This window comes from Pongo abelii, chromosome 18 (assembly GCF_028885655.2).
Source record: "Pongo abelii isolate AG06213 chromosome 18, NHGRI_mPonAbe1-v2.0_pri, whole genome shotgun sequence".
NCBI classification, from domain to species: Eukaryota; Metazoa; Chordata; class Mammalia; order Primates; family Hominidae; genus Pongo; species Pongo abelii.
The window spans coordinates 10182601-10204532 of NC_072003.2; the positions used below are offsets into that span (position 1 = coordinate 10182601).

Here is a 21932-nt window from a genome sequence, read left to right on the forward strand (position 1 = left end):
ACTGAGTCTTATTCAAACTTGTTTTAACCAGAGATGGAGGATCGCTGCTATGTCACCGCCTGCACAGGGCCGCCCTCAGGTGAGTACCCCGAGTCCGCCAGGCTGGGTGCTGATGCACGGAGGCCTGGGCCTTCCCTGCCCCAGTTCCCACAGTGGCTGCTTCAGAACCTCCCCAGGTCCCTCCAGCCCCTCCTGCACTGCCTGCTGCTTCCCTTCTGCAGTCAGAATTGACACTCCCCTCCCACCTCAAAAGGGCTTTGAACCCCCCTTCCTTCCCCCTTTCCTTCCACCTTCTTTGTCATCACATTGCATCCCAGGCCAGCTTCCTGGGGCTTACTCCAAGGGCATCGGCTTGCCCCACACTGTGGTGGGATGTAAAGTGATAACAGCTAAACGACGCATGCACAGCGTGTCCTGGTGCCTTCCACGTGACCCCAGAGCAGCAGGTTCTGCACGTGGCAGGTAAGAGCACAGCTGCGAGCACAGCTGCCAAGACTCCAAGCCTAGTTCTGCTGCTACAAGCTGCTGCGTGACTTAAGGTGAGTTCATCTTTGCCTCAGGTTGTTCATGTGTCAAATGGGATAGTCCTTACCGTGTATGGAATTGAAAGCACTTTGAACAGTGAGTGTGAGCCATTACTACCTCAAGTAATACCCCTCCCCAACCCAGAACCCTACAAGGCAGGGACAGTCAGTTCCTTTCTCTGCTTTAGGGGGTTGGCAGGATAAAGACACCATCACAAGAAATTTAAACACAGTAGGTAACTTTTGAGCCAGAGCAAAGCACAGAGGTTGCACCCAGGCCAGCCTAGCACTGTTGAAAGTCAGCATCCCCAGCACTGCAAGAAGCTGACCCTGAACTCAAGGTCACCCAGGGCATAAGCCTCAGGGAAAAGGCCTGCGTTGAACCTGAGCAGCCAGTGAGTGCAGGGCAGGCCTCTGGCTCCCTGGAGGGAGAGGCTAGCCAGGAAGTTAAGCTTGAACCTGATCCCGAGGGAGAGGCATGGGGCATGCTCACGATCTGTCCGGGAAGGTCTCTCCAGCTACTGGAAGGGGAGTGCCCACAGGGGCCAGGAGAAGGCAGTTGGGCAGATGTTGCCGTAGTCCAAACACATCCAGGCATACGTGGCTTTGAATCACTTCCTCTCCACGGGCTGCTGCTTCCTCTCCACCCCTCCCAAGTGTTCTGGCTCTGGGCCCCAGCTGGCCACCTCAGCCCAGGTAGGCTCTTCCAACCTGAACAACAGGCAGCCTCCACACTGCCCGCCACGGCACCCCAAAGTCAACACCTAGAACTCATTCCACCTCCTTCACCCGAGGCTGCTTTCCCAAACGTCTTCCCAGTCCCACCATCAGTTTTGTTTTTTGTTGTTGTTGTTGTTGTTTTTGAGACGGAGTCATTGTTGTCACCCAGCCTGGAGTGCAATGGCGTGATCTCAGCTCACTGCAACCTCCGCCTCCCTGGTTCAAGCAATTCTACTGCCTCAGCCTCCCGAGTAGCTGAGATTACAGGCCCCCGCCACCATGCCCAGCTAATTTTTGTCCTTTTAGTAGAGACGGGGTTTGTATGGGCATGAGCCACCATGCCCGGCCTTTTTTTTTTTTTTTTTTTTTTTTTGAGATTGAGTCTCACTCTGTTATCCAGGCTGTGGTGCATTGGCACAGTCTTGGCTCGCTGCAACCTCTGCCTCCAGGTTCAAGCGATTTTCCTGCCTCAGCCTCCCAAGTAGGTGGGACTACAGGTATGTGCCATCACGCCCAGCTAATTTTTGTATTTTTAGTAGCAACGGGGTTTCACTATGTTGCCTAGGCTGGTCTTGAACTCCTGACCTCAAGTGATCTGCCCACCTCGGCCTCCCAAAGTGCTGGGATTACAGGCGTGAGCCACTGCGCCCGGCCGTAATTTTTGTATTTTTAGTAGAGATAGGGTTTCACCATGTTGGCCAGGCTGGTCACCAACACCTGACCTCAAGTGATCTGCGCACCTCGGCCTCCCAAAGTGCTGAGATTACAGGCGTGAGCTACCACGCCTGCTCCCCACCTTCACCTTTTGCCAAACCCTTCTTTGTGCCACCCATGCAGTACTCCGTATAGCAAGTCAGCAAATCTCATTGTTTTGAGCTAAGTGCTTACGTTAGCCTCTCCCTAAACAGGTTTGATGGGCTGGTTTTTTCCCAATATGCTTTGGAAATCATTGTATAATATTGACAAGTGTCCATCTCTGCACCACCCAAAATCACTGCCTCCCTTGGGAGACACCGGCCAGAGCAAAGCCTTCCCAGCAGAGCACAGCGACCCCGTAGAGTGGCCCCTGCCCGTCACTGCTCTCCTGGAAACCAAGAACAGGAGTTCTGACACCTGCCCACCTTCTGCCGTCACTTCCACTGCCCCAACAGCAAACCCTTCTTCCCCTGCTATGGACCTTGAGAAGCTCTCCGTCCTAGGACTCTCCACCAGCCCTGGGCCCTCAAGCCTCATCTGCTTCCAGCCCCTGACTTCATGCCTGAAGAGCAGCAGCTTTTTCTTTTCTTTTTTTTTTGAGACTGGGTGTCGCTGTCACTCAGGCTGGAGTGCAGTGGTGCAGTCACAGCTCACTGCAGCCTTGACTTCCTGGGCTCCAGCAATCCTCCCACCTCAGCCTCTGGAGTAACTGGGACCACAGGCTCATGCCACCATGCCCAGCTAATTGCATTTTTTTGGTAGAGACCAGGTTTCGCCATGATGACCAGGCTGATCTCAAACTCCTGAGCTCAAGCCATCCACCTGCTTCGGCCTCTCAAAATGCTGGGATTACAGGCGTGAGCCACCGTGCCCAGTCCTAGCAAACGTTCATCAAATGTCTATAGCAATGGCCGGGCGCTGCGGCTCACACCTGTAGTCCCAGCACTGTGGGAGGCTGAGGCAGGAGGATGGTCTGAGTACAGGAGTTCGAGACCAACTTGGGCAATGTAGCAAGTTGCTCTCTACAAAAAAATTTAAAAATTAGCCAGGCACAGTGGCATATGCCTGTAGTCCCAGCTACTCAGGTGGCTGAAGGAGCATCACTTGAGCCCACAAGGTTACGGTTGCAGGGCAACAAAGTGAGACCTTGTCTCAAAAACAAAAAACACCTCTATAGCAGGAATGAGCCAGGGACTGTGGACAGTACGCCCCGAGGCCTGTCCTTTCTTCCCACAGATAATGGGGATGAGGTGTAACTCATACATCCTAAAAGCTTCAACAGGGCACTGGACGGCCGCTGACCAAGTTACTGGCATTTTCTATTGCCAGGAAGCCGCATTCTCCTCCCTGCTAAGCTTTCTCATGCTAGAGAATGATGACTAAAGAAAAACGATGATCCCATCTTCTTATTCACCATCCCCTAAAAAAACAGACTGCCAAGTGGAATGTGTCAGCCTCACCTGGGGGAGACACCCTTATCTGACGACTTAAAAGGAAAACCTTGGTGAGCTTTCCTCCACACAAACACACGCATAGCCTTGCAGAAAACAAAACTTTATTGGGAGAAAGATGGCTGATGGGATCCTCAACTCTAGCTCTCGCTCTGTCACCAAAAACCTCCGTCCCTGCAAGAGCCTCCAGGAGTTTCCCCTTCTGTAAACTGGTATTGCGTCCCTTCCAGCTCTGACATCCTGCAGTTCTAGAATACCCATTGATTGATTGAAAGAGCTGTGGCCAAACAGGAAGGACAGAGCAAGAGCCGCTGACAAAGGATTCTGCCAAGACAGAATCCAAAGCTCACCCCTGAATAGCAGAATGCAATCCCCCCGCTCACTGCCGGCCAGAGCCTGCCAGAGTGCCAGCACACGGGGTCACAGCAATGCCACCCATGCCAAGGCGACGACAGAGTGGGAGAGAGGCTTGGGGCAGTGAAAGAGCCCTCTCGGGTCTTGGCTTTGGAAGTGTGGACTGTACCAGCAGATGGGCCCTTGGGAAGCCACCAGGGAACAATTCAAGGCTGGAGAGAAAAAGGCCACCTTTGACCCAGCAGAAGGCAGAGGAGGGTTGAGGACCTACAAGGAGCATTGCAGGCGCGGAAACAATGGCCAGGACCTAACTGTGGTGGGAACCGCCTTTTTCTCCACACACTGGCAATCAACATGTGTATTTGCTATTTTAAAACAACCCCCTTCCCCGCCCTTAGGCTGAAAGGACAAACTCATCAGAGTTGAGTACCTGATGAAGCTGTTCATGCTTCCAGCATCAAGCGATCATACCTCTTTTCTGAATGTTTACTGTCTGCCCAAATGCCATTTTCCAAAAGGTTTGCTTCCCTGTGTTGACAAGTGGATTCTTGACTACATCTAGGTCATATATTTCAAAAAATAATGCCTAGCTATTTCTACCTTTAAATCATGACTAAAGCCAAACCAAAACCACAGCAAAGATAACCTAAGGATTTGTTTACCAGAAATACCACAACAAAGTTTGCAGGCCGGGAGCGATGACTCACACTTGTAATCCCAGCACTTTGAGAGGCCGAGGTGGGCAGATCACCTGAGGTCAGGGGTTCAAGACCATCCTGCCCTACATGATGAAACCTGGTCTCTACTAAAAATACAAAAATTAACCAGGTGTGGTGGCACACACCTGTAATCCCAGCTACTCAGGAGACTGAGGCAGAATTGTCGGAACCCTGGAGGCAGAGGTTGCACTAAGCCGAGATCAGGCCACTGCACTCCAGCCTAGGTGACAGAGCGAGACTCAGTCTCCCACCCAGCAAAAAAAAAAGTTTGCAATGTCGGCAGCAAGGTGCAAACAGGGCCGGCTCTGGGTGAAAGCTTTAGTTACGAAAAATAAGAAAAAAAAATCCCCAAGCATTTCTTAATAGTAGTTTTAAAGAAAACCCCCTCTCCAAAGGTATGTTTCTCCTTCAACTTTCTTCACTTTGCCAGGCTATCAGGATGCAAGCTACCTACTCTTTTCTGGATGGATCGGGACAAAGTTTTTAAACAAAGACTCTGCTCTCTCCACAAGCCCTTCCCACCACCCCCACCCGGCCGCCATAATGACAGGGGCTGTGAAATGGCTGTTGAGTGATGGTCACACAACCAGAAGGCAGATGAAAAGGTCAGGCTGTAAGAGGGGTTCAGCCTCCCACTACCAGCCTGCTGTGCCCAGGGGTGGGAGTGCTGGGAGAAAGTGTCTTCCCCGCACAGGCAGCTATGCCGCCTGCCACTGCAAAGGCACCAAAAGGCAAAATCCATCCAATCCAAAGACCGCCACCCCCCCCCTTTTCCCACCTGCTTCAAGCCAGCTCCCCTAGAACCAACCAAGCCAAGAATGAGAAAACTGCTTTGCCCAGGCCCAAGGAGAGGCGTAAGGGGCACTTAGGTGGAAATTTGCCTTGGGGAAGTCACGCAAGGTCCATGTCAGCTGCCAGTGGGCCAGATCTGGGAATCTGGAGCCTCCAGCTCCAGGAGGAAGAGGGATTCTGTGGGTTGAGCCCATGTGTCTGAGCAGCTGGAGAAATACCACCCTTGATCCACTCCCTGGGCTGGGGTTGGAACCTCCACTCAGCCACCAGTGGGCACCTCTCCTTTTTAAATGCTTTTAATGCTCTTCAGATGGTGAGAGGTGGTTGCAATGGTCAGAGGCTGTGCTGGTGGCCGGGAACACTCCACATCTGCCCCCCATACCCCTTCCTCCAGGAGATACTTGAAAGGGACCATGCCCCGCCGAAGCCCCGTCTCGTGTGGAAGAATGTCATCTCCAGTGTCTGCCGCCTCCTCCCCGCAAAGTCTCCCACAAGCACAGGACAAGGGGTGCTTCCAGCATCTCCTAGGAGCTGACGACGTGTCCGGACCAGGTCTCATGCTTGGTGCCTGGTGCCAGGTGGGTGATGACGACCTCCACGGCCTGCAGCTTCTCATTCTTGGGCGGGATGGAGCACATTTTATAGGTGACCTCGTCGCCTTCCACTGGGACATACTCCCCTTCCACACTACGGGGGCATAAATAAAGCAGTCAGTGCTCACACCGAGACAAGGCTCCCTTCCCCAAGACACCAGCCACCCTTCTGGTCACAGGGCCACCAAAGCAGGCATCATCTGACCAACCACCGGGAACCTGTTTCCAAAGAACTGCCCCTCCACCAGAGGCAGCTGCCACACCGCCCCCAGCCTCTGTCCTAGCAAAGGAGGCCCTGGCCCAATCAGCTGCTTCCCTGGGACTTTTGATGCTGGAACTGAAAGAGCTCAGCCACATGTGGGTGCTCACATGGTGACATGAAACGTGGGAGGGAGCCTGGGCTTGTGGATGGAGAGTAAAGACAGCCAGTCCAAGCCAGAGGGAAACGAGGCCATCACGGAGTCGAGGGGTGGCCTGGCCAGGGCTTTCCTGAGGTCCTCAGCACAGCAGCCCCTGGTTCCAGGAGTATCAGAAACCACACTGTGTCTTTGTTCTCAAATTCCCCAGCTTCCCAGCAAGGCTTTTTTTGAGACAGAGTCTCGTTCTGTCGCCCAGGCTGGAGTGCAGTGGTGTGATCTCAGCTTACTGCATCCACCTCCCGAGTTCAAGTGATTCAGCCAAGTATCTGGGACTATAGGCATGTGCCACCACACCCAGCTAATTTTTGTATTTTTAGTCAAGTCGGGGTTTTCACCATGTTAGCCAGGCTGATCACAAACTCCTGACCTTAAGTGAGCCACCTGCCTCGGCCTCCCAAAGTGCTGGGATTACAAGCGTGAGCCACCACGCCTGGACTCCCAGTGAGCCTTCAAGAAGGTCCCTTTGGTGCTTGAAGCTAGTTCCTGGAGGGGCCTCTCCCTGTGACCACCCCCAGGAAGGTTCCCTTACTTTGTAGGGGACATGAGTCACCCTCTCACATGAGACTGGCATCTTGATGTCCCCTTGATGAGATCCCCCCAGAGGAAAACCCCCTTCAGATGCTAAATGCCAGGGCCAGCCAGCTCCCCTAGTAACTGCTTTGTTTTGATTGGAGAAGCGTATGGTGAAGAGTGTTTCCGTCTTCGATCTGGTCACGAGGGAGCTCAGAAATAAATCAGCAGCACACTTCCAGCAGCAGAACCAGACATCACAGTATTTCCATCTTCCTAAGTATTTCTTTGCCCCAACCTCTATGTTTTCCTTACTGATTCAAAATCCTTTCTGGGACGAGGCAGTATGGAAACACACTCACACATCCATGTATGCATTCATATGTGAAATGCGTCACCTTGGCATTTTTCTCCTGCCTGCCGATCTGATATGTAAGCATGGGCAAGGGAGGGGTAACTCCCCCATTGCAGTGGGCTCCTCTTTTCAGAAATGTGGTTTCCGTGTTTGCGGGTATGCTGTGCGGAGTAGGACTCTGTCTGCCCCTGCCTGAAGTAAAAGACTTGGGGTGCTTAGGCCAAAGAAGCAGGTAGGGAGGGGGGTGCTGATCGAGGGTCCTCCCCTATCTAAAGGCTGCCCAGAGGATCAGAGGTGAAGCATGGGGGGCTGGGTGCCACCCAGCCCTAGGATGTGTGTGCCCCACCCCAGGCTCCCCAAGGGCTTTCAGACACTCAGGAAGGAAGGACGTCAGTGAGCGTGCAGCAGGAGAAAGGGGCCCACCCCAAACTTCCTTCCTGGAGCAAAGGGGCAGGGCAGCCCCCAGCCTCACCAGTCCACCTCCCCCAAAGGAGAGCAGGAAGCTGGACTGGTCCCCAGGCCAAACAGGGCTTCCCAGCCTCATGGGGTATCCTTGGCCAGATATAATGGGCACTCAGACTCACCCCAGCAGTCCTTGCTGCTCACACACACACAGACCTCAAGCGTGCGCACACACCATGCACAGCTGACACCACCCTGTCTCCCACAAGCACAGCCGGGCACCCCCAGATCCATTTCCATCACTTTGTGGCTATGTGATCTTGGGCAGATCTCTCTGTATTTTTTTTTTTTTTTTTTGAGATGGAGTTTTGCTCTTGTTGCCCAGGCTGGAGTGCAATGGCGTGATCTCGGCTCACCATAACCTCCGCCTCCTGGGTTCAAGTGAGTCTCCTGCCTTAGCCTCCGAAGTAGCTGGGATTACACGCACCCACTATCATTACTGGCTATTTTTTTTTTTTTTTTTTTGTATTTTTGTAATGACAGGATTTCACCACGTTGGCCAGGCTGGTCTTGAACTCCTGACCTCAGGTGATCTGCCCGCCTCCCAAAGTGCTGGGATTACAGGTGTAAGCCACCATGCCCAACCTTTTTTTTTTTTTGAGATGGAGTTTCACCCTTGTCACCCAGGCTGGAATGCAATGGCGAGATCTCGGCTCACTGCAACCTCTACCTCCTGGGTTCAAGCGATTCTCCTGCCTCAGCCTCCTGAGTAGCTAGGATTACATGCACCTGTCACCACACCGTGCTAATTTTTTTTTTCTTGAGACGGAGTCTTGCTCTTGTCTCCCAGGCTGGAGTGCAGTGGCACGATCTCAGCTTACTTCAACCTCCGCCTCCCAGGTTCACGCCATTCTCCTGCCTCAGCCTCCCGAGTAGCTGGGACTACAGGCACCCGCCACTGCACCCGGCTAATTTTTTTTTGTATTTTTTTTAGTAGACACAGGGTTTCACCGTGTTAGCCAGGATGGTCTTGATCTCCTGACCTCGTGATCCGCCGGCCTCGGCCTCCCAAAGTGCTGGGATTACAGGCGTGGTCCACCGCGCCCAGCACACACAAAACCTTACACACCCATTCACAAAGACACACCCAGGCACAATCACAGGTACCGTGTCGCCCCCAGCCTCACATCACCCAACACAGCTCTGTATAGTCTCACAGCCCCAACCCAACACACACACAGGAGCACAGTTGGAGCACCAGCCAAAGGCAGAGTCACACAGACCCGGCCATTCGTCCTCACAGCCAGCACCCATCACAGTCACACACCATCCCCACCTCCACAGGGCCAAGGAAGCGCCCACCCCAGCCGCTGACTCACTCAGAAATGTGCAGGAAGATGTCGGGGCCGCCATCAGCTGGGGTAATGAAGCCGTGGCCCTTGGACCGGCAGAAGCATTTGCAGACTCCTTTGTAGACGGGGCCCTGTGAAGCCCGCACCGTCCTGACAGAGAGGGGGCAATGTGAGGGGCCCCATCAGCGCTCCAGGACAGCCACCAGCACTCCTGGGCACATGAAGCTCATTCCAGCCCCTGCCCACAGCTGTGCCCCATCAAGCCCCGGCCAGGACCGCCATGTACAGTCACACAGGCTGAGGACTGCACAACCCTGAGAGCCGCTCACACAGACGCTGGTGAAAAGGACTCTTTGGATGACCCTGGCAAATTTTCTTGGGCCTGTTTTCCCACCTGGAAAGAGGGAGTTGAACTAAAACATCACTGAGCATCCCTCCAGAAACTAATGATTAATTATTAATAACACGAGCATCCTCCACTCACAGGGCCTAAGACCTGCATTTGCCAGGCATCGTGTGGGTCCTCTGCAGCCCTGGTACTGTGCCCATTTTGCAGCTGCAGCATTCACAGCTACAGGGAAACAGACTCTCGTGTGTGGTTGAAGCCCAGCGATTCTGACCCCAGCAATTGCCCACCCATTGCCACTCCCAGCTGGTAACAGGTTCTTTGGGCTGGGCAGTACCCTGAATTTACAAGGCACCTTCCCAGTTTCTTCACCCTCAGCCCAAGGCCCAGCCCCAGGTCTGCCTATTTGACAGTCCGGGACATAGGCCCAAAAATGGCCAGATACACAGTGAATCTCTGGCCTCAGGCAAGAGATCCATCTGAGAATGCATCCCTAGCCCGCTCCAGACTCACGCTGAGAAGGTCCTCGTCCGGCGAGTGGGCAGTGGGCTTGGGACCACGTTGCCCCGCAGAGGGGATGGTGAGCGCTCGCGGGTCCGAGGGGTGTCCAGCAGCCCGACTGAAGCTTGCTGGGTGGGGGGCTGTGGTGGTGGGGGAGGCTCAGATGACATGGCTGACCTGGAAGGAGAAGAGGCTCTCAGGGACTCATGCCTTGCGAGGTAGGGGCCCAGTGCTTACCCTCATGTCCGGTACCTAAGGCTGATTCCTCTCAGTCACCTCAGCACCATTGTCACCTTGTCTGGGAGCACGCCTGGCGGGGTCAGGTGCCTCTTCTGGGCTCCTGAAGCAACCGTGGGGCCCCCTCGATCATAGCTCTTCATGAAAATGCCAAATCTTCCCCCATGACCAGGATGGCATCGGTCCCGTGTCCCCAGCACAAGGCATGGACCCCAGCACACTTGGGACACATAGTATTTGTGGGAGGAAAGGAGGCAGGTGAGGAAGCTGAGCAGGAAACCCAAAGCCAGGGGCCAGGCGCAGTGGCTCACACCTGGAATCCCAGCACTCTGGGAGGCCAAGGCGGGTGGGTCACTTGAGGTCAGGAGTTCGAGACTAGCCTGGTCAACATGGGGAAACCCAGTCTCTAATACGAATACAAAAATTAGTTGGGGATGGTGGCAGGCACCTGTAATCCCATCTACTTGGAGGCTGAGGCATGAGAATTGCTTGAACCTAGGAGGCGGAGGTTCCAATGAGCTGAGATTGCACCACTGCACTCCAGCCTGGGCAACAGAGCAAGACTGTCTCAAAAAAAACCCAGCGCCAGGGAGATTTTAATGCCAGCCACCTAGATCCAAACTCAGCCACTCCACAGACCCTCCCTGACGCTGCTGTGAGCCAGACACCACAGGGAGGCAGGGGCAAAAACTGACCCTCACGCAGCGTCCTCCTCCAGGGAACTGTGGAACACATCGCAGAGAGAGCTCAGGTGCCATGTTTCGATGCCTGAGCAGCTGTCACAAGCCTGCACCAAGGACTGGGGGGCCTGCTGGGGGAGCCCAAAGGACCCAAAGGGAAAGGGAGAATTTCCAAGGCTGCATCCATCTCCATCCAGCTCCATCAGGCCCAGTGAATTTCCACACAACCTGGTCGCCGCTGCTGTTATAAAATCAGATTCCTTCTGTGACCCCTAGTATGCACCCGTAAACCCGGCTGGAGGGAGGGAATTCCTTAGCTACTGCTGTGCTTTTAACAATTTTTCAAGAGTAGGACACTCGCTGTACACAATAAACACTGAACACTGAATACGAAGGTGTCGGCTCTAACGTGGTCTCAGCTCGAGGTTCAGAGGGAAGAGAAACAGTCCGGCAGTCGGAGGCCCTTGGGTAAGTCCTTTCCCTTCTCTGGGCTCAGTTTCTGAATCTGCAAAGTGGGGCAGCTGGGTGGGCATCACTTGGCACCTGCGCAGGGCTGGTGATGGGGGTACGAGATGAAGTAGGGAGAAGCCTAACTCAGGAGGCCACTCAACGCCACACAGCCAGGAGGGACAGCAGTAGCCCTGGATAGGTTTGACTCAGGTCCCATGGGGTTTTCAAATTTAGATTTGAAGCATGGGCCAGGCGTGTTGGCTCACGCCTGTAATCCCAGCACTTTGAGAGGCCAAGGCAGGTGGATGACCTGAGGTCAGGAGTTTGAGACGAGCCTGGCCAACATGGCGAAACCCCATCTCTACTAAAAATACAAAATTAGCTGGGCATGGTGGTGGGTGCCTGTAATCCCAGCTACTCGAGAGGCTAAAGCTGGAGAATTGCTTGAACCAGGGAGCTGTGGGTTGCAATGAGCCGACAGTACGCCACTGCACTCCAGCCTGGGTGAAACAGTGAGACTCCGTCTCAAAAAAAATAAATAACTTTTTTTTTTTGAGACAGTGTCTCACTGTCACCCAGGCTGGAGTGCAGTGGCATAATGACAATTCACTGTAGCCTCTACCTCCATGCCTAATTTTTTTTTTTTTTATAGAGACAGGGTATCACTATGTTGCCCAGGCTGATCTCAAACTCCTGGGCTCAGCGGATTCTCCCACCTCTTCCTCCCCAAGTGCCAGGATTACAGGCATGAACCGTCACGCCCGGCCTGAACTATCTTAAACATCCCAGGGGGTTTCCTCAAAATCCAGGTTTCCAGCTGCTTGTGGAAAGAATTGAAGCTCTCACAACCCTCAACCTCAGTTTGCCACCCCGGTGCCCTCATTTATAGGAGTCTTCAACCTACATCACCCAGAAATCACACCATAACCCCCGAACCGCCTTCAAACCATAACCACCCAAGAACCAGGCCCTGCTTGGAGGGAAGGGGATGCCCCATCCCTGAAATGTCAGAACCTCTCCCCTGACATCGCTCCACTCTCCCCTGTCGGGCCTCAGTTCTGTCAGGCTGGGAAGGAGGTGGCTGGCTGGCCTTCTGGAGGAGGTGGCATCCTACCTCCTGTCCCTTCTCTCAGCTACAGCCGCGGCCAAGGAGGACCCTGAGTCCAGGGAGCCCCCACCTCGAAAAGGCCCCAGCTGCTGGCCTGGGGGCCAGGGCCCCGCATGACCCACCAGCACAGGTCACAGAGTCCTAGAATGTTCAACGCCCAGAGTTCCAGGAAAGAGGCTAGCCCTGGGAGTGGAGGGCCCTGTCCAGGCCTCCCAGGACAGCAGATGGGAACAGTGGCCTGGCAACTCCACGGTGAGAGGCACTGCCCTGCCTTGTTCTATCCAAAGTCTCCCTCCCTCCTTTCTCTTGGAGTCAAGCATAGCTGACTTCCTTTTTTTTTTTTTTAATTTGAGATGAAGTCCCGCTCTGTCGCCCAGGCTAGAGTGCAACGGCACAATCTCGGCTCACTGCAACCTCCACCTTCCGGGTTCAAGCGATTCTCCTGCCTCAGCCTCCCAAGTAGCAGGGGTTACAGGTGCCCACCACCACGCCCGGCTAATGAAGCATAGCTGACTTCTACCCCTTGCCTGCTGTGTGGTCTGGTACAAGTTACTTAATCTCTCTGGGCCTCAGTTTCCACATCTGGAAAATGGGAATTATTATAGTCCCGATTTCACACCATCAGGCTGAAGTGAAAACAAAATAATACACACTAAGCACTGGACACACTGTCCGCCCAGGTCCAGTGGGCAGTAATTGCCAGCTATGACTGTTCTTATAATTGTCATCATAAAGTCACTCAACAGATACGTGCCCAATACCGAGCCCTGTTTAAGGCCCCAGAGACAAAGGGCTGAACTTGAAGCCAGAGAATAAACAGTTAAATAAACATAAACCAGATCATTACAGATCCCAAAAGGGCTGTAAAGAAACAGACAGACCCAATACCAAGCCCTGTTTAAGGCCCCAGAGACAAAGGGCTGAACTTGAAGCCAGAGAATAAACAGTTAAATAAACATAAACCAGATCATTACAGATCCCAAAAGGGCTGTAAAGAAACAGACAGAAGGGGATAGGGGGAAAAGGGTGGGAGTACACATGCTAATCAGGGTGCCCGCAGGACCCTGAACAGCAAGAAAGGGGTAGCCATTTGGAAAACGGAGGGAGGCTGTTCCAGGTATGGGGAACAGCCTGTGCAAAGGCCCTGAGGTTGGCAAGGGCCCGGGTGGGACCGAGGCCAATGGGGAAACCATGTGGTGGGTGGGTGACTAGAAATGGGAGGCAGGAGAGGCGGTGGAAAGGGCAGGGCCCGCTCAGGAATCATGCTGCGTCATCATCATCATCACTGTCATTGTCACCATCGTCATCCTCCTTGCATCTTCCATTTGTCACACCCATTTTCCCCTGGGTGAATGGCACAGACGCAAAATGGGGGCCCCCTTTCTCCACCCTAGCCCCCTCAACACCCCAAGTGCACCCAATCCTTCAGAGATGCCACTGGAAGCCCATGGCCTGTAGGGGTGAGGAGTCTGAGGGCAGCACAGGGCCCCTCTGTGTCCCAAAGGCCCAGCACAGGTGCTGGCACAGAGCAGGGTCTCCAGGAATGGCCGCAAGGCTGGCTTTTTTTTTTTTTTTTTTCCAGATAGGATCTCACTTGGTCACCTAGGCTGGAATGCAGTGGCACGATCATGGCTCACTGAAGCCTCTCAACCTCCTGGGCTCAGGTGATCCGCCCACCCTAGCCTCGTGGGTTGTGGGACTACGGCCACGTGCCACCACAACCAGCTCGTTTTTTGTATTTTTTGTAGAGACAGCGTTTCAATATGTTGCCCAGGCTGGTCTTAAACTCCTGGGCTCAAGTGATCGGCCCACCTTGGTCTCCCAAAGTGCTGGGATTACAGGCGTGAGCCACCACACCCGGTTTCCAAGCCTCATTCTTTGCCAGCATTAGGACCCAAAGCCCCAGCTGGCTGCCACTGCATTGGTGTGCACTCAGCACCGTGCCCAGCCCAGCAGGAGGTGGCTACATTCCTGCTCACCTGATAGTGGAAGAAACTGAGGCAGGGAGCAGACTTGACTAGGGGCGGGGGCAGTGCCCCCTGGGAGACCCAGGAGCTTTCTCCAGCCTCTCATGGCCCATCTGGACTGGAGCCCAGCTGGGGTGGCCAGAGTAGGCCTGGCCAAGGGCTACCCACTCCCCAGTAGGCCCAGCAGAGAGGAGTGAATGGCCTCAGTGCGGGGGAGGGCCAGGCAAAGTCCAGCTGGAAAGAAAACAACTGGGGGGCGGGTAGCCAGGCACACAGAAGCCAGCTCTGAGGCCCTGGCCAGCCACTGCTGTGTCCCCTCCACAATACACACATACACAAGCATGGGGGCACACAGCAGCCCCGCCCACCAGCACGGTCCCAGCTTCCAGCCAGCCACTGCTCTCCCAGCAATACCAGGCATGGCCTTGGAGTGTCCCCAGCAGAAGACATGGCCCACCCTCTGTGACCAGCCTTCAGCTCCCCACAGCTAGGGGAGGGAGGAAGGCTGCAAACAGATCCGCCGCTCAGGCCGGCTGGAAGCTTCGGGCCAGACGGGGGATGAGCTTCTGGCCTGCAACAAACCTGGACCAAATGTCACGCCCAAGGTATGTCATGACTGCCGGGCTGCGTGTACATGTGTGCTCGTTTGTACACCTGTAGGTAGGTGTATGCACATCTGTATGTCTGTGTTGTGTGTACAGGCATGTGTACACATACATATGTGCCCACACATGGCTGTCTCTGCATCTGAGCACATACACATGTGTATGCATGCATGAACCTGTTGCCATCTGTACGCACACGTCCATGGACCGGGGAGCCTCACCTCGCCTCACAGCACGCTGGGCACCTGTGCTGCCACAGGGGACCTTGATGCACTCTGCCACTTCCTATTGAACCAACAGATAAGGGAGTGGGACAGACCATGACTACCATCACCACAGCAGTGTCGTGGGGCCATTCTGCTTACTACTTTACAACACTTCACACAGCTCAGCTCATTCTATCCCCATTTCACTAATGGGAGAACGGAGACACAAAGAGTCAAGTAACTTGCCCAGGGTCACCTGGCTAACAAAGACCCTGGTGAAATACAGAGTAAGTCAGACAGCAGAAATGCTACGGAGAAAAAGCCAGCAGGGCAAGGGGGAGAGGCTGCACCAGGAGGTGCCCAGCTGGCCATGCACCCCCTTCCCCAGTCAGCCCCCAGGCTCTGATGAGTGCCCGGCCAAGGGAGGGAGCCCAGGGTGGTGGGGGCAGGAAGCCACGCCCACTCTGACTGCCCCAGAGATGGGTGTGTCAGCTGGGAGAAGGGGGCCTCGGCCCAAAATAGCCTGGGAATTTTCCGTAGGCTCTGCAGCTCCTCCTGGACGGTTCTGGAGTTCAGCTGGGTACCAAGACTCTGGCTTTCCTAGCCCCTGCTCAGCCTACCCCCATGTCTGGAGACTTACGGCCCAATCATGCAGCCCCCCTGTTACCCACTCCCCAACTTCCTGCCCTCCTGGCCTGAAAACCCACCACCCGGCCGGGCGCGGTGACTCACGCCTGTAATCCCAGCACTTTGGGAGGCCGAGACGGGCGGATCACGAGGTCAGGAGATCCAGACCATCTTGGCTAACACGGTGAAACCCCGTCTCTACTAAAAATACAAAAAATGAGCCGGGTGCAATGGCAGGTGGCTGTAATCCCAGCTACTCAGGAGGCTGAGGCAGGAGAATGGTGTGAACCAGGGAGGCGAAGCTTGCAGTGAGCCGAGATAGCGCCACTGCACTGCGGTCCGGCCTGGGCAAAAGAGCGAGACTCCGTCTTTTAAAAAAAAAAAAAAAGAAAACCCACCACCCACATCAATGGGAGCCAAGCAGCCCTGTGCTTACTGCAAGGAGGGCTTTAGCAGCGCTATCAGTCATTTACACTCTAGTGAGAGAGCGCTCATGGAAGGAGACTCCATTCATTTTTGTTTTTGTGAGACAGAGTCTCCCTCTGTTGCCCAGGATGGAGTGCAGTGGCACGATCTCGGCTCACTGCAGCCCCCGCCCCCCAGGTTCAAGCAGTTCTCCTGCCTTAGCCTCCCGAGTAGCTGTGACTACAGGCATGTACCACCACACCCAGCTAATTGCTGTATTTTTTGTAGAGACGGGATTTCACCATTTTAGCCAATCTGGTCTCAGACCCCTGACCTCAGATGATTTACCCGCTTCAGCCTCCCAAAGTGCTGGGATTACAGGCATGAGCCACCGTGCCCAGCCAGAGACTCCATTCTTAATAGCTTCAGCCCCTTTATTGAAGACAGGATGACAGAAGGCAGGGGGATAAGAGTTCAAGTCAGACACCTCATTCTTGGCAAAGCGAGAACCTCTCCAAGCCTGCTCTGCAAAATGAGGGTGTCTTGAGCCTTCCATGGGATGCTGGCTGGGGAAGGCCAGGGTTGGGCATGCTGTTGGGGCAGCTTCCAGCCCGGGGCCAGCCCACTGCTGGCAGGTGTGGTGGGTGGATAGCGGCCCACACTATGGGGATGGGGCAGGCTGTACTGCTTTCATACACCCTACAGCCACTGTCCACAGACTTCCATGTCAGGCCCTGTTGGGGGTTTACAAACATCAGCCACATGCATCTAAACGTCACCCCAACAGGGGAGGCACTTTCAGCAGCCCTGTTTTACAGATGAGAAAACCAAGGCACAGAGTTAAGCCAGTGATTCTACTTCCTACTTTAATGCAGTCAGGAATCTCTGGGGATCTTGTTCAAATGCAGATTGCCATTCAGCAGGTGTGGGGTGGGGCCTGACATCCTTTATTTCTTTTTTATTTTTTTTTGAGACAGGGTCTTGCTTTGTTACCCAGGCTGGAGTTTGGTGGCGCAATCATGGCTCACTGCAGCCTCAACCTCCTGGGCTCAAGGGATCCTCTCACTTCAGCCTCCCAAGTAGCTGGGACTACAGGCGTGTGCTACCACACCCGGCTAATTTTTTAATTTTTTTAGAGACAAGATCTCACTATGTTGTCCAGGCTGGTCTCGACCTCCCAGGCTCAAGAGATTCTCCCACCTCGGCCTCCCAAAGTGCTGGGATTACAGGCTGGAGATTCCTGGCCAAGAGTCTACATTTCTAAGGCGCTCCCAGTGAGGCAGCTGTCCCTGACCCAGGGAACACGGCAGTAGCCCGGGTACACTGGCCCATCTCACAGACCAAGGCTTACCAGTGCAAGAGGTGGAAGGGAAATGGAGCAGGGATCGGGGTGAGGCTCTAGAAGAGTAGCGAGGTTAACCTTAGTGCACCTGGGTTCCTCCTTAGTAAACAGACAGAGACACTGAGCTGACCCATCCCAGTCTCCAGCGCAGCTGAGCCCCAGCCTGGGAGAACCGCCGGCACGTGGGCCGAGAGGCGGGGCGGGTCAGCTGAGCCCAAATAGAAGGGTCCCTGGAAGCGACAGAGGCCGAGAACGAGCCAGAGGTTGACGCAGCAGCGTCAGGCTGGCCTAGCCACATTCCCCTCCATTGTTCCGGGGAGAGCGGAGGGTCTGGCGAGGGAGGAGCAGAGAGAGGAGGGGGAGGGACAGGAAGGGATGGGGGTTGGAGTGTCCAGGGCGAGGGACGGGAGGCAAAGGGGAGGGGGCAGCCAGGCCGGAGCCAGCCCTCCGCTGGCTCAGGACCTGAAGCCAACAGTCACAGAGAAGTGCAAACAGGCGGGCAGGGAAGGTGCAGCCCGGCGCCCACGTCCGCCCAGAGCCCCCTCCCAGGCCCCGCCAAGCTGGGAATAGCTCTTCCGCCCTCAGGAGCCCCTGAGTGCTGGGAAGAGGCCGGAAACGCGAGGAGTGTGCCGGGAACCCAAGGGGGCCTCCAACATTGCCGCTGCCTGTGCCCCCATTAGCAGCCCTGGACGGCCTCGACCGGACGGGCGACCCCACCCAGCAGGGAGACGGTCACCCCACCGCCACCACCCACCTGGGACCCTGCGCCCGCCCCAGTTCTCAGCCTGGACTGCCCCTCCGGCGGGAAGCCCAAGCCCTCCTTCTCAACAAGAACCCTACTCTACACTCCTCCCCCACTCAATCCTTCCATCCTTCCCTCCATTCTCGGGGGGCTTTGGCTCAGACCTGAGATTCAGCCCTGACTGCTCCCCACTCACTCTGTGACCCCTGCCAGGCGATTTCACCGCCCCACCCGAGTTTCCGCATCTGTCAAAGGGGACAGGAACGGTGCTGCGTCGCAGGGCTCGGACGCTGTGCAGATGATGCCGCGAAAATGCCAAGCGCACGGCGGGCTCAGTCAACAATAGTTGTGCGGATGATGGTGGAACTGTCAGGCACGGGTCCATCTGAAATCACCTTCCCTCCCATTCCTGCCCCTGCTGATGGAACACAAACCAAATGCGCTGGCTTTGCCACTCGGTGGAACAAAGACCGTTCCCCTACCTAGGGGACCCATCGTCAACCACCCTCAACCCCACCCCATGGGCCCACGCTGGGCCTAGCTCAGCTCATTCAAAGCATCTACTCCCAGCCGGGCTCTGCGCCTCTTTCTTGCCCTGAAGGGACCAGCATCGAGAACTCACGGTCATCACCGAGGCCACCCAGGGAGTGCAGAGGGCGGTGGGGTCTCCAAGGAGGACCCCGAGCCCAGAGGAGGGCCAAAGGCCCGAAGGGAGGCAGAACAGAGTCAGAGAGAGGCTGGAGAAGGTAGTGGCGGAAGATAACAGGAAGCCCTGCTGAGAAGTCGGGGACTTAGACGACAATGGGACTTCGGTGGACGATTTTCAGCGGGGGGTAGATCTAAGCGGATTGTTTTTATAAGTTCCCTCTGGCTTCAGAGTGGCGAGCAGATGACAGGGGCAAGACTGGGCACAGAGAGACTGAGAAATATCAAAACAGCAAGTTAAGAAACAGTAGCTTACGTGTCTCCCGGCACGGGGCTAGCTGCCACCTTTTACTCTCACCCTCTTATGCCAGAAGTCAGAGCCCAGTCTGCAGATGGGGAAACTGAGGCTCCGAGAGGCGTACTATTTGGCAGAGATTTCCCCACCTATAAGACCCGAGGCCCTGCCTGGAGCGGGACGTCTCCGCCTTCCCCAGCACACACATCCACTCCAACCCCAGAAAACCGTAGGGCCGGAGGCTTCCTTTTTAAAAATCAAAAAAGAACGCTTCACTTCCGGCCTGCAAACCTCGACCGCCAGCGCAGCCTGCGGAAAGGGGGCCTGTGGGCGCGGGTGAAGTTTTCTCCAGCGCCTAGGGCACCCCCACCCCCATCCGGGCGCAAACACCCGGGCCGAGCGCGCCCGGCGGCTCCTCCTCCCCCAGATGCGGCTAATCGCGCGGCGCCAGGACGGCTCCCCACCTCCCCCGCCGGGCCTGGCCGCGGTCCCAAACCTCGAGCCACAGCTGGCGCGGCCAGGCCCGGCGGGTGGTGGCTCTGCTTCCCGCGTGCGACGCCCCCCGCCCCTCGCCCCTCGCCCCACCGCCCCGCGAGTCCCCCCTCCAGGGCTCCTGCCCAAAGGCAAAAGCGGCGGGGAGGGCGGGGAGAGCTTCCCCTGCACGCAGAGAACAGGTGGCCAGGCGGGAAGTACTACCCGACGTCCGCCTAGAATCCTTGCCGCTGTTGCCACACCCACCCCTTCCCCTGGGGAGGAGCAACCCGCGTTCCCCAAACAGGCCCGGAGAAACCCAGCCCGGAGCCCTCCTCTGCCGAGCTAGAAGACCCTGCAGGATGGGGGACGATGGAGGCAGAGGAGGCCGAGGCCCCACCCCTGCGGCTCCCGGGGCCTCGGGCCAGGGGCGCCTATCCTGGGGTCCCCGAGAAGAGCTCCCTACCCTGCTATCCGTTCTGCTCCGCCAGCCGCTTCGCTCGGACTGGGAGCGCGGAGCTGGGGAGGGGGCGTGGCCCGAGGGGGTGGGGCGCCGATCCCCGCCCCCAGGAGCTCCCGGCCAATGGGGCTGCGGGAGGGATTCCGGGACGGTAGGGGCGGGCGGGGTGGGAGTGGCCCGGACAGGACCTTTGTGTTCGCGCCTCAGACTGGCGGGAGAGCGGAACGCAGAGCGCGGGGCGTGGAGGCAGGGGCGGGGCTAGGCTGCACCCACCAGCAGAAAACGCCCCTGCAAAGTGGGGGAACTGTGTCCCTGCCCCCGTGCAGTTCCTTCCCCTCGCCACGCGCGCCAGGTGCGGCTCCCACCTGCCTTTGGCTCTAGAATCTGTATAAGCCCGGGGCGCGTCACTTTTAGCAGAAAGGAAATAAAGGAATGAAAAGAGAGACAGAAGAAAACAAGCAAAAAACAGAAAGGAGGAAAAGGGAAAGAAAAAATACACACGCACACACACACCAGAAAAACAGGGTTTTATTTTCCCGTTGGGGATTTTGGTTTTGTTCTCCTCTCTTGTTTCATTTCTAGCCTTCCTTGAGTCCTCTGTTTTAAGAGGTAAAAAACGTTACCTCGGTTTTGCAGGAGAGGAAACTGAGGCACAGACAGGCGACCAGCCCATGGGCACGGCCAGGCGAGAGCAGCCCCTGAAGCCGAGCCCAGATCCCGGGACCAGGGTCAGGTTGATATTTAAGGGGCGCGGGGAAGCAGAGAGGTCCCCGGAGCTCGCCTGGGACAACAGGGCCCCCGGAGGGGGCGGTGAGGACGGTGCCTGCCTCACTCTGCAGCCCCTATTGGGGCCACTGGGGAAAAGGCCCAGCAGCGAAACCAATTGGTTCAAGCCAGGCAAGGAACCGCCCTAGACGGCTGGTGGGAACAACCGCGCAGCTGCTGTGGAAAAAGCCCGGCGGCTCCTCAAACCACGAGCCCTGGAGTCTCCAGAAGACCCAGCAACTCCACTCCTAGGTGTCTGCGCGCCCAAGAGAAATAAAAATGTTTGTCCACACAAAAATTTACTTGAGGCCGGGCGCAGTGGCTCACGCCTGTAATTCCAGCTCTTTGGGAGGCCGAGGCGGGCGGATCATTTGAGCTCAGGAGTTGGAGACCAGCCTGGCCAACATGGCGAAACCCCGTGTCTACGAAAAATCCAAAAATTAGCCGGGCTTGGTGGCGGGTGCCTGTAATCCCAGTTACTTGGGAGACTGAGGCAGGAGAATCACTTGAACCCGGGAGGTGGAGGTTGCAGTGAGCCAGGATCATGCCACTGCACTCCAGCCTGGGCGACAGCGAGTCTCCGTCTCGGGGGGAAAAAAATAGTTAAATAAATAGGCCGGGCGCGGTGGCTCACGCCTGTAATCCCAGCACTTTGGGAGGCCGAGGCGGGCGGATCACGAGGTCGGGAGATCGAGACCACGGGGAAAGCCCATCTCTACTAAAAATACCAAAAATTAGCCGGGCGCGGTGGCGGGCACCTGTAGTCCCAGCTACTCGGGAGGCTGAGGCAGGAGAATGGCGTGAACCCGGGAGGCAGAGCTTGCCGTGAGCCGAGATAGTGTCACTGCACTCCAGCCTGGGCGACAGAGCAAGACCCATCTCAAAAAATAAATAAATAAATAAATAATTTACTTGTTGGGCTGGGCGGGGTGGCTCACGCCTGTAATCCCAGCACTTTGGGAGACCGAGACAGGAGGATCTCTTAAGCCCAGGAGTTTATGACCAGCCTGGACAACATAGTAGGACCCCTTCTCTACAAAAAAAAAAAAAAAAATTTTTAATTAGCCAGAGTAGTAGCACCCACCTGTAGTCCCAGCTACTGGGGAGGCTGAGGTGGGAGGATCCCTTGAGCCCAGGAGATGGAGGCTGCTGTGATCCGTGACTGCACTGCTGCACTCCAGCCTGGGTGACAG

The 21932-nt window shown here is 55.9% G+C and overlaps 2 protein-coding genes and 1 long non-coding RNA gene across 8 annotated transcripts in view; 2 read left to right on the top strand and 1 right to left on the bottom strand.

Annotated features, from left to right (window-relative positions):
• PMM2 (phosphomannomutase 2) overlaps positions 1-5428 on the top strand; it is a 57293-nt gene extending 51865 nt beyond the window's left edge. For 2 of the 3 annotated variants that reach the window (XM_054533441.2, XM_054533443.2), the window contains one exon: positions 32-5428. In XM_054533441.2, coding sequence (XP_054389416.1) covers positions 32-466 — 435 coding nt within the window. In that variant the 3' untranslated portion in view covers positions 467-5428. The remainder of the gene's footprint in view (positions 1-31) is intronic. The other variant, XM_054533442.2, reaches the window with a different exon arrangement.
• CARHSP1 (calcium regulated heat stable protein 1) lies at positions 3479-20120 on the bottom strand. Of its 4 annotated transcripts, none has more exons than XM_024233529.3 (4): positions 19981-20120; positions 9747-9911; positions 8915-9037; positions 3479-5943 (listed from the first exon to the last, which is right to left on the bottom strand). In XM_024233529.3, the coding sequence occupies exons 2-4, from the start codon at positions 9902-9904 to the stop codon at positions 5781-5783; spliced, it is 444 nt and encodes a 147-aa protein (XP_024089297.1). In that variant the 5' UTR covers positions 9905-9911; positions 19981-20120; the 3' UTR covers positions 3479-5780. The 4 variants fall into 4 exon arrangements, with proteins under 4 accessions (XP_024089297.1, XP_054389419.1, XP_054389420.1 ...); XM_054533444.2 differs by lacking the exon at positions 19981-20120 and adding an exon at positions 12116-12352; XM_054533445.2 differs by lacking the exon at positions 19981-20120 and adding an exon at positions 12216-12340.
• LOC134760366 (uncharacterized) lies at positions 5938-10647 on the top strand. The gene is made up of 2 exons (XR_010137713.1): positions 5938-7365; positions 8880-10647. It is a non-coding gene; the product is annotated as an uncharacterized LOC134760366 (long non-coding RNA).
• Positions 20121-21932: the final 1812 nt, after the last annotated feature.